The sequence below is a fragment of the Theobroma umbraticum genome, unplaced genomic scaffold (genome assembly GCF_002168275.2).
Source record: "Theobroma umbraticum cultivar Fairchild unplaced genomic scaffold, ASM216827v3 scaffold_44.0, whole genome shotgun sequence".
In the NCBI taxonomy this organism is placed as follows: Eukaryota; Viridiplantae; Streptophyta; class Magnoliopsida; order Malvales; family Malvaceae; genus Theobroma; species Theobroma umbraticum.
In genome coordinates, this window is record NW_018397255.1 from 8,428,306 (window position 1) to 8,439,898 (window position 11,593).

At 33.7% G+C, this 11,593-nt stretch overlaps 2 protein-coding genes across 2 annotated transcripts; both read right to left on the reverse strand.

The window, feature by feature from the left end:
* Positions 1-189: 189 nt before the first annotated feature.
* LOC110409302 (protein DETOXIFICATION 41-like) lies at positions 190-4,333 on the reverse strand. The gene is made up of 8 exons (XM_021418600.2): positions 3,811-4,333; positions 1,608-2,152; positions 1,438-1,524; positions 1,296-1,352; positions 942-1,180; positions 746-864; positions 555-641; positions 190-471 (listed from the first exon to the last, which is right to left on the reverse strand). The coding sequence occupies exons 1-8, from the start codon at positions 4,111-4,113 to the stop codon at positions 400-402; spliced, it is 1,509 nt and encodes a 502-aa protein (XP_021274275.1). The 5' UTR covers positions 4,114-4,333; the 3' UTR covers positions 190-399.
* Positions 4,334-9,061: 4,728 nt separating this feature from the next.
* Positions 9,062-11,545, reverse strand: LOC110409209 (protein DETOXIFICATION 41-like). The gene is made up of 8 exons (XM_021418481.2): positions 11,052-11,545; positions 10,401-10,945; positions 10,190-10,276; positions 10,054-10,110; positions 9,721-9,959; positions 9,506-9,624; positions 9,329-9,415; positions 9,062-9,256 (listed from the first exon to the last, which is right to left on the reverse strand). Exons 1-8 carry the CDS (start codon positions 11,496-11,498, stop codon positions 9,176-9,178), a joined length of 1,662 nt encoding a protein of 553 aa, XP_021274156.1. The 5' UTR covers positions 11,499-11,545; the 3' UTR covers positions 9,062-9,175.
* Between the last annotated feature and the right edge of the window lie 48 nt (positions 11,546-11,593).

An 11,593-nucleotide genomic window follows, 5' to 3' on the forward strand; every position in this document is an offset into this window, starting at 1 on the left:
ACCGCAGTGAACTCACACCGGTACTTCTTGATCTCTACCTGACACGGTAGACAGTAAATTGATGGTTTTCTGTTTAGAGTCTTCAAACTGGATGCCAATTCACCAACTTGTACATTCCCGAGTAAACGAGCTTTCTTTAAATAAATGCAAAAGTTGAAAGGGAAAGGGGGCCAGAGTTTGGAGAAAAGATGCTTTATTAATGAGAAGTTTTAAGTATAAACTTAAACAAAATGATAGCCCAACATAAACCTAAGAACTCCAAAGTTGTCAACTCGATCAAGGGATTGTTAAATCCAAAACCGTTCGAGACTCAAACCCAAGCCACCAAATTCTGAATACGCTTCACTCCGGCCTTTACAAGCCCATCTCGATAAGATGCTTCAAGGGTTGTTCGTGTTCTTATACACCTGTTACCAATTGTAGTGTCTCCTCATTGGCTGATTTCTTCAAGCGGTCAGCAGCTTTTTCAACCTACAAAATAAGTAGGTATAGAAATACTGAACTAACTAGTAAGATCCCCAAATCCACTATTGATTAAAAATGAAATTAATTACCTCTGTGTTCCAGTTTGTTCTGGCTGTGAGAAAGATTAGAGTTGTTGTTTGTAGAAGAACCCCAATAATCATCCCCCACCATATACCCTAACCAACAGTGTTAAAAGACAACTCAAATATTTATTTCAAAAATTTTTTTTTTATAAAAAATCAAGTAATAATCTGAGAACAGAGATTGAAGAACCACTTACTGCCACTCCTAAACTAGTTTTGAAGCCAAGAATGCATCCAATTGGAAGACCAATAACGTAGTATGTGGTCAGGTTGACATAAGCCACAATATGTTGCCATCCACTCCCAATGGCCACTCCTGAAATTCCCAAGACAAAGGAGGGGTTCAGCCTGGTGGCTGGTTGGCCTCTGGCCAGTTTTCTCGAAGAAACATACCTGAGAGTATAGGCTGAACGCCATTCAAGAAAACGGAGATGGCAAGAAGTGGAGTCAAATTGGACACTGCTTTTATGACCTCAGCATCGCTTGTAAAAGCTCGACTTAAAGCAACTCGAAATATCAAAATAATTGCAGTGAAAACCACACTGATGGAAATGCTGGTTGCATTCACCACTATAACTGAAAATTTGGTAAGCCTTGGATGACCTGCTCCTAGCTCATTGCTCACGCGAACGCTGTCAAGTCCAGTATAGCCCAACAACCATTAACTAATCACAAATGGCAGATCAAATATGCAGCTATATCGGCAACGCCAAATTGAACATTTTATAGACTACTTGCTTTACTAACCTGGCTGCTGCACTAAGGCCTAAGATGAAGTTGATGTCGCAGTTCCAGTAATTCATGCTGAAAACGCATGGATTTATCTATCAGACTTGTACATGAAAGACAACCAGGCATGTATGAGAAGAGGCAGCAGGCGTTAACGTACCAAATGGAAATGGAGTCTAGTGAGATTGTAGGGTTAGGGAGAAGACCAGATATGAGCACCAGTCCTTGGCTGTACCATATCTCCAACCTGCATTGCCAATGGCTACAAGGTTGACACTAATGATTGATAAATGAAGCTAGCTTATGGCCATTCGGGTTCTGAAGACATACCAAAGCATAACAGCAGAAGCAGCGGTGAGCTTGAAATAAGGCCAAATTCCTTTAAAAGCCTTAATGGATAAACCGGTCCAAGTCTCCTTGCAAGAAGGACTTAGAACAATGTAAAGCCCGGTGGCAACGACGAGAAACCACCAGGAGAGACTGAGAGTCAGAGATGCTGCAATAAGGCCGTACTCCAATACATTGATCACAAGCCATGAAAGAAGACTGTGCAAGAGGAAAACCCCGACAGACATAAATGCAAGGGGATTAACTATGTTCTGAGCTTGCAGGAACCTCTGCATGGGGCAGCTTAAAGCAAATGCGTAAAGTTGAGGGATCAAACCACGAGAGAAGACTTGGCCCTGCTCGGCTATGCTCTCAGATTGGCCTATTGCTTTAAGGACTGCACCTGAATACCAGTACAGAAACGTGAGGAGGACTGCGGCTCCTATGTGCAAAACGATTGCTCTTTGGCAAATGATGCCCATGGCTGCGTATTTCTTAGCCCCGTAAGCTTGGCCGCACACAGTTTGCACCGCGCTGGCCATGCCCAACTGTTTTTAAGATTAAAAAAAAACGTTAAAAACATTAATGAAATTAAATACAAATAAGGAAAATTTAGTTGACTTTTTTGTCTAAGTCACTAAAAAAACGGTTTTTTAACACAATATTTTACATTAATGAAATAAAAAAATATAAATTTAATTCGATCACCCAAATAATTTACTAATCATAATTTTATAAACTATATTTTTGTATTTATATTCACATAAACAATCAGAATTTTGGGTTCACACCATTTAATTATTAGCCACTCTAACTAAATTCTTTAATTCATCGTTATAATTCATAATATAAGAAAACATTTATAATTGATAGATAATTAACCTCGTAACATAGTGCACGCAAGCATATCTTTTGTTGTTTTATTTTGCAATTATTGCATCCTCAAAACTAAAAGTTGTAAAAATTAAAATAAGATATATAAATATATATATATATCTCTAAATTTAATATTTCAATAAATGTAATATTAAAGTAATATTTATTATTTTAAAGAAATCTTTAAAAATTAATAGGATAAAATTCTTTTCATTTGAAACGAGATGAAGATTCTAAATTCTTCATTTCAAGTATGATGGCTTTTGGTTGCAATGTTCACTTTCCCCTTTGAGAGGTTTGGTTAGTTGCGTAGGACTGGAAGGAGCAAAAGTGTTTCAAACTTTCTAAAAAGTCTTTTCACTTTTATCTTAAATTATTGTATAAAATACTTTTATTTTTTAAAATTTTGATTATAATTTCACATAAATACATTTATCGATAATTTATCTAAAAAATATATTTTTTATTAGACACATAAATCATATTATTAATTAATTGTTAATATTTTCGTTAATGATATGATAATATTTTTTAAAATAATTTTACTTTTAATTTATTTTAAATATATAAAATATAATTTTTTATTTTTACAATTTTTTTCTCTCTCTAACCAAGCATTCTCTCTCTTCTCTCACTAAATTTTCTACATCGTGAACAATAGCAACAACAAAGGACGACATGGCAAGTGTTGATCTTCCCAGGCTAAATTCGTTCGCAAGAACGTCGAATTTGACTTTCCCAACTAAATCCAGTAGCAACGATACAGAATGACATGACAAGTGTTGAACGGATGTTCTTTGGCTAAATCCGATCGCAGGAACGTCAGATCTACCTGGTGCTCTCCAACCAAATCTAGTCATGAAAATGCCAAATCACACCCTTCTAACGTAATCTGGCTCTCGTCGATGTCACAAGAATGCTAGATGGCGGAGGGGCCAGTCGACATAAGGGAACGCCCGTCGACTAAATTGAAAGAAAAGAAAAAAGAATAGAGAAAGAAGAAAGGCATTTAAAACATCTCAAGTTTACTCATTAAACTCATGTATTTATGTTAATAGATTCGTATGAAATTATTATTAAAATTTAAATAAAGTCAAGACATTTTATAATAAATTATTTATTTTATCATAGTGATAAATTTATTAAAAAAAACAACAGAAAAAATTTAGTATTCATCCATACATAAACCAATTGATGTGAAATCAGGTAAGACAAAAGACTTTGACTTAAATTATATATATTATCCCTAGGGCTTGAAAGTTAATATTATATTATCCCTAAATAAAGTTAAAACTTGATGTAACGAATAAAAAAAAAAAAACACACATACCATAATCCCATAAGCAAGACCCTGAATTCCCACGCTGGCTATGGAGGCTCCAGCCAGCTCCAATGCCCCAAGATGACCGGTGAACATCAAGGTGACAAAGCTCAACAAGTAATTGAATACTGAGACAACTATGGATGCGCCAGACAGCACCCAAAGAAGCCTTGACTCCCATGCAACCAGCCTCGCCCACCATCCCACTCCCACTGCTTCTCTTTTCTCCAAAACGTCTTCGATTGCATCCGACTGCAAATCATAAATATTATTCCGGCCTACTAGCAAGGGTTGCTGCTCCTCTCTGCCCATGTTTTCCGCTTATGATATATACAGTCTGTGTGGTACGATTAATTTTCTTTTCCGATGGTAGAAGCTCATATCTAGAATGTCATCGTATCCATTTATGGTTTCCTTTGAGGTGCTAATAATCCAGGAAAAAAAATTGGGTGCAGCCGTATAGATTGGTCCTCGTGTTCAACCACCCCTTAATTTTTAAGAAGGGTAGGTGAACGATGAAATTTATTGACCTTCTATTGTTTGTTTTGCCAACAAAAGAAGCCTACTGCAATTAATTCGGTTTTTGAGTGTGCCAATTAGGGAGAGTGACTTGCAGACTTTGGAGTTATCAATGGCTTGTTTAGAGCCTAAAGACGACCAATGGCCGTCAGTCTTACGTTCCTTTAGCGTGTAGGAGAAGTGTGTCCCATGCATAGGTAAATTGCCAAAATTGGTCATCAAAAGGTTTTTTTATTTTGATTTTTAGTCGCCCATGTTCAAAAAGTTATGTTTTGGTCCATAATTTAATAAAAAGAAATCTACAATCTTAGTTCCCCAATCATTTTTTTTTAATAGCAGCTCTATTGAGATGAAAAAGGACGAAGTTTCCATCAAAAACAATGCAACACTCAACAACAGAAACAAAAGGACAAAAAAAGAAGCCATGAAACAGAACCGGAGAGGCAAACAACGAGGGACAGTAAACGATTATTATACGTACTTAACTTGAAAAGATTGTCCCCAACACTAAACAATGCACCGGCATAGCCGCATAGCGGCATCTAACTTGTAGTGTATATATATATATATATTACAAGTACTTAACTTGGAAAGATTGTCCCCTAACACTAAACAATGCACCGGCACAGCCGCATAGCGTCATCTAACCTGTGATATATATATATAACATATGTACTTCTTTTTCACAAGAGTGTTCTTTATTGTTTTTGCCACATAGTCCATTAACGTTGTTGGCATGAAGGATTTCATTGAATTTTTTGAGCCTACCTGAAAAGTGAATAGGGAGATGTCCCTCTCCCCTACCCCTTCTTTCTCTGGTTTTTACAATTTGTTCTGGGAGAAAAATTGCTGCAGCCAACAAGCCTTCACAGCTTAGCTAGAATTGTATGTACCAAGATAGATCTTACTCCTGCAATATTTATCGAACTGAAGGAGATGCTTTACGGGTGATCAAGATGCTTTAGGAGATAATGTGAACAAGTTGCTCATAGATTATCTATGGCTTATTTTAATACGGTCAAAATATTCATAAAGTCAATGTATTCATGTATTTTGTTTAAATTAATCTTTATATTTAAAATCAAAACAACTTAATTTTTTGATTTTAGATATTACTTTAATTTTATCATTTTTCCTAACGGCATTCAATTTTGCTATTTAAGAAACTAACATCAGTGCAGACTTAGCTCGTTTGGATGGCGGAGCTTTAATATGATGACGTGCTAGTGTTATGTGGTATTAATATGATGACGTGACAATATTGATGTGGTAGATCAAGAAAAAAAAAATTCAAAAAAAATCTTAATCACGTTATAGAGATCAAATTAAATAAAAATTATAATATAATGATTAAATTGAATAAAATTAAAATATTGAGGGAATAAATAAAAAATATAAATATTTAAGTAAATGATACATATATTTATTAATAAGCTAAATCTTTAGATGTAAAAGATTTATAGTGTTAAGAAATATATATTTATAAATATTTTTTTACTTGATTATTTTATTTCATAATAAGTATATTAATTTATTTATTTTATAAAAATTAAGTTTGAATTTTCTTTTTATAAAAAAATCCTAATATTTTATCTTGATCCTGTTGGATATATACGTATAGAGTAACAATATTGGAATTTACACAAATCCTAAAAATGTTTAGAATTAAGGTTTTGTTTTCACAATTATAAAAAGTAATAGCTACTCTTCTCCTTGACCACTTCTCAGTGTTCTTCTTCGTTTTTTCTTTTTCTCGTTAAAAGTTTAATTCATCAATTAATTATTACAAAATTAAGGTAATAACAACATATTTATGTTTCTAGATTCTGATTTGGATTTTTTTTCTTAAACTCTTTAATTTAAGTGCCAAGCAGCTCTTTGATGACAAAGTTTGCGCATGTCTGAGTCTTATTAACTTTTTTACATGAAAAAAAGAGATATGGAGTTAACAATCATTATAAAAATAATTTCTTATTTTGACTTTTTTAATTTGGGCATGACAAATCTCTTATTACACTCATCAAATCTGAACTGTTCTACCCTTTCAATTTTTGTTTATTTTTTACGTTTTTATTTTGTTTAATATTTTAATTTTTTTAAGCTGGAATGTCCTGGGTTAAAGATGGCTGATCAAGTTAAATATAATAATAAATATTTGTACAATTTTATTTTGTATTTACAATTTATTTGTAGATTGAAATTAATAATTTAAATTTAAATTTAGCATAATTTAAATTTGATTTTTGAATTAAAATAAAATTATTTTATAAAGACACTTTGAATAAATTTAAATAAAAGGTAAATTGGATAAGGTTGAATAATTCCAAAAGAATGGGCATTTATAAATTGTGAAAACTGTAACTAAATCAACATATTTTGTTAATTTATGCTCAACTCAAATTAAAAACGAAGTCAAATTTAGAATATAAATTTCACATTTTTAAACTATTATAAACAGAAGAAAAAAAAATTTATTTAGCTTTTTAGATTATTTTATTCTAATAGAATATAAGTTATTCATCTAACTCTAGCTTTAGGTATGAAATTTTTTTCAAAATTTTTTTATAGAAGAGGAATTCAATCTTAATTTTTACAAAAAAGATAAATTAATGTACATATTCTAAAAAATATATATATTTTAATACCATAAATTTTTTACACTTGAATATTTGATTTATTAATAAGTTTATATATTATGTACTTAAATATTTATTTTTTTTATTTTTTTTCAATTTAATCTCTTAGCAACTTAATTCTATTTAATTTAGTCTTTATGATATGACGCAGATCTTTTTTCAAAAAAAAAATTTTTCTTGATCTGTCTCGTTAGCATTGTCATGTGGCATTGACATGTCAACATTGTTCACATGTCAGTGCCACGTCAACATTGTTCACATGTCAGTGCCACGTCAACATTGTCATGAAATCATATTAATACTACGTAGCACTATCATATCATCACGTCATCATGTCGATATCAAATGACACTGACACACCATCATGTTGTGTCATGTCAATGTTAATGTCATCTCCTTTAATAGCAAAATAGGATGTCATTAGAAAGAAAGATTAAATTGAAATAATTTTCAAAATTAAGGGACTAAATTACTTCAATTTTAAGTATAAAAACTAAATTGAACAAAATGCATGAATATAATTTTTTTTTCTTGATTGGTCTCGTTAGCATTGTCACGTGGCACTAACATATTGACAGGTCAATGCCGTGTCAACATTGTCATGTAATCATATTAATACTACGTAGTATTATCATATCATCACGTTATCACGTCGATGTCATATAACATTAACGCGTCATCATGTTAGTGTCATGTCAATATTGATGTCATTTCTTTTAATGACAAAATAGGATGTCATTAAGGACTAAATTAAAATAATTTTCAAAATTAAGAAACTAAATTATTTTAATTTTGAGTACAAGAACTAAATTGAAAAAAATGCATGAATACAAAAACTTATCGGATATTTTGATCATTTCAATTCCGAACATCTTCATTGCAGGAAGAATATCTAGATTTCATTTAAGTTTGTATATTTTTTTGAAACAAAACTTTAAAACCCAATAAACTCTTTACCCATTGATAAAGGTGTTAATATGAACTGATTCAATCCAACGTGACCCAAATCCTCTTAGGTTGAAAAAATATGGATTGGGTCGAGCTAGCTTTTTTTTACATAGGCCATCAAAACTTTAACCAGCCCATGGATCAGGTTGAGCCAACCCACTTCTTTTTTTCTTTCAAAAAACAAATTCATTTTTACAATTCTACCTACCTATCAATAAAATTGTTCTATAATTTAATCCATAGATTGAATAACAAAAACATATTACAAATAAATAAAGTATACTAAATATAAATAAGTAAATAAATTACGTCAAATATAAATAAAGTTTTAATTTTTAACATAAATTACTATCCCATAAGCATAAGTGTATAATCAAATAAATGGAAACTTCAAGACTCATTTATATCCTCCTCAATCCTCATCTTCAAGCAAACCATTTGAATCTTGTTTCGATAGCAATAATATTTCAAGGTTTGATTCATTATCAATTTATTATTTAATATTCATTGTCATAAAAAAATAATAAATTTTAATTTTAACTAAAATTATTAATTTAACAAGTAAAAATTTAATAATATTGAAATATATAAAATATGTAATACTATCAGTAATTAAATTATTAATTTTATATAACTAAATATATAAAATTATTAATTTTTTTTTTCAAATCGACAAGATTGGGCTGTCTTAACTTGAAACAGCCCACTAATTAAATGGGCTGATCCATTTAAGTTCAGTTTTAATATAAACTTGAATTTTCAAATGTAATACATCTCACTTTTAATAAAAAATAACCGATCCATGAATCAGGCCCAATGACATGTTTCATCCATCGACAGCAAGCATCTGACTTTCCGAGCCCCTGAAGAATATTTTAGTTTGACAAATATCCTACTGTCGTATTTATCATATTGGGGCAGAAACAAATTTAGTTGGTATATCGTCGACTTAAGCTTTAAGCAAAAGCCAATGTTGGAGAGGGCAAATTGTTGCTCATTTTGCACTTTTAATGAATCATCCAACGATGAGGATTACCATCAAATTGGCGACAAACTAAGAAAGCCCGGCCTTGGTTTTTCAATTTATTGGGATATTACGATTGATATAACATTTTGATTCAGATAAGGTGATCTTAGGTAAATCAAAGGGGAAAATAGAAAGAGAAAGCGAACCTGCTCAAGGAATTGACTTAACCCAAAATTACAAGAATACATATTCAAAATTGAAAGAAGAGGGTGTTTGGAAAACAGAGAAATATATTAACGTGGGCTCATGCTCCTGATACCCCTGTTACCAAGTCTTCTCTCTCCTCATTAGCAGAAGTCTTCAAGCGGTCAGCAGCCTTTTCAACCTACAAAACCATTGAAGTTATTATTTGGGCAGTTAAAAATGAAATACATTATTGATTAGATTAGGTTATTACCTCCTGGCTCCAGTTGGTTCTGGCAGTGAGAATAATGAGAGTTCCTGTTTGTAAAAGAACTCCAATAATCATCCCCCACCAGATTCCCTGAATAGTGTCATAGTGCACATTCAATATACCATTGGTAGGGAAAATTGATAAGGGACTTGGGGAGAAATGGGCAGTGAATAAACTTACAGCTACTCCTAAACTTGTTTTGAAGCCGAGGACACATCCAATGGGGAGACCGATTATGTAGTAAGTGGCCAGGTTTACATAAGCCACAACTGCTTGCCATCCACTCCCTATTGCCACCCCTGAAATTCCAAAACAGAGTAGAATATTATAAACAAGAAGATAGACCAAAACTTTGGGTCATACATAATTTGTTGGTTTCTTTCAGGAATGATTACCTGAGAGGATTGGCTGAATGCCATTTAGGAAAACAGAGATGGCAAGCAGTGGAGTCAAGTCTGAAACTGCCTCTATAACCTCAGAGTCACTTGTAAATGCTTTGCTCAATCCAACCCGGAATATCAAAACAATTGCACTGAAAACTATGCTGATAAGGATACTTGTCCCATTCACCACAAAAACTGAAAATTTTGCTACCCTTGGATGACCTGCCCCTAGCTCATTACTGACTCGAACACTGCCAAGGGCCAATTTACGACGATATTCAGTGACACAGAAAAAAAAACAAAGGATTGAATTATCCAATTTAGAGCTTTGATTGGTTTGCTAACCTGGCAGCTGCACTGAGGCCGAGCATAAATTGCATGTCCCAGTTCAAATAATTCATGCTGAAGATTGAACCAAATTAGGATTTGCTCACATAAAGGAAGCAAAATTGCAAGTGAGAGAAGTGGGGCATTCACTTACCAAATTGAAATGGAGTCAAGTGAGATTGTTGGATTAGTAAGGAGCCCTGATATAAGCACCAACCCTTGGTTGTACCATATCTCCAAACTACATTATTATAAGCTAACATCAGACAAAGAAAAATGTAGCATATTCCCAAACTAGTGAGCAGTGACAAAAGGAAAAGTACAATGTGTATTGTAGTTGTAAGCTACAATCATCAGACACATACCAAAGCATAACAGCAGAAGCAACAGTGAGCTTGAAATAAGGCCAAATTCCTGTGAAGGCTCTTAAGGATAAGCCAGTCCAAGTTTCCTTGCAAGACGGGCTCAGAAGAATGTAAAGACCATTTACAATAACAAGAAACCACCAAGAGAGGCTGAGAGTCAGAGCGGCTCCCAGTAGGCCATACCCCAAGACATAGACGACAACCCACGTCAGAAGAATGTGGACCAGGAATACTCCAACAGACATAAATGCCAAAGGATTCACAATATTCTGTGCTTGCAAGTACCTCTGCATCGGGCAACTTATGGCAAATGCATAAATTTGAGGGATCAAACCTCGAGCAAACACTTGGCCTTTCTGAGCAATGCTTTCACTTTGGCCTATTGCTTGGAGTACATCACCAGAGAACCAATACAGAAATGTTAGGAGGACCGCCGCTCCCAAGTGCAAGACTATGGCCCTTTGGCAAATGATTCCCATTGCTGAGTATTGCTTAGCCCCATAGGCCTGTCCACATACAGTTTGCACTGCACTGGCCATACCCAACTGTATTTTGGGGAGCCCAAAAAGGAAAAGGCAAAAAACATTAACAAAGTGCTCATGCAACTAACCAAACAGAACAAAGGAAAAAACAGAGTTAAGAAGACAATACCATAATCCCATAGGCAAGACCTTGAATACCAACACTAGCAATAGAGGCACCAGCAAGCTCTAAAGCACCCAGATGTCCAGTGAACATCAAGGTAACAAAGCTGAGCATGTAATTGAATATGGATACTACTATAGAAGCCCCAGATAGAAGCCAAAGAAGCCTGGACTCCCATGCCACAAGCCTTGGCCACCATCGCAGAGCTACCGGCCTGTGTTGCAAAAACTCTTCGATTGCAACGGATGACAAATCGGGTATCCGAGCATGGGAGTCGAGACCCAGTAGCAATGGCTGATACTCAGGAGCAGCGGAACCCATTGTCAGGCCACAGCAATTAAGTGAAGAATCTAGTAAAAGATGATATTTTAGGTTCGACGCTATGAAATCATGCCAGTAAAAGCCAACATATTTAACTAGTTGTATGGTGTGGGAGAAGAAGATAAGAATCATGGCATTGAAATTGAAGTAGTTAACTACTTTTCTTTTGGGTCGTTTGGAAGAGAATAGCAGATGAAGCTAACAAAAGTGTCACCTGATTTAGTTAC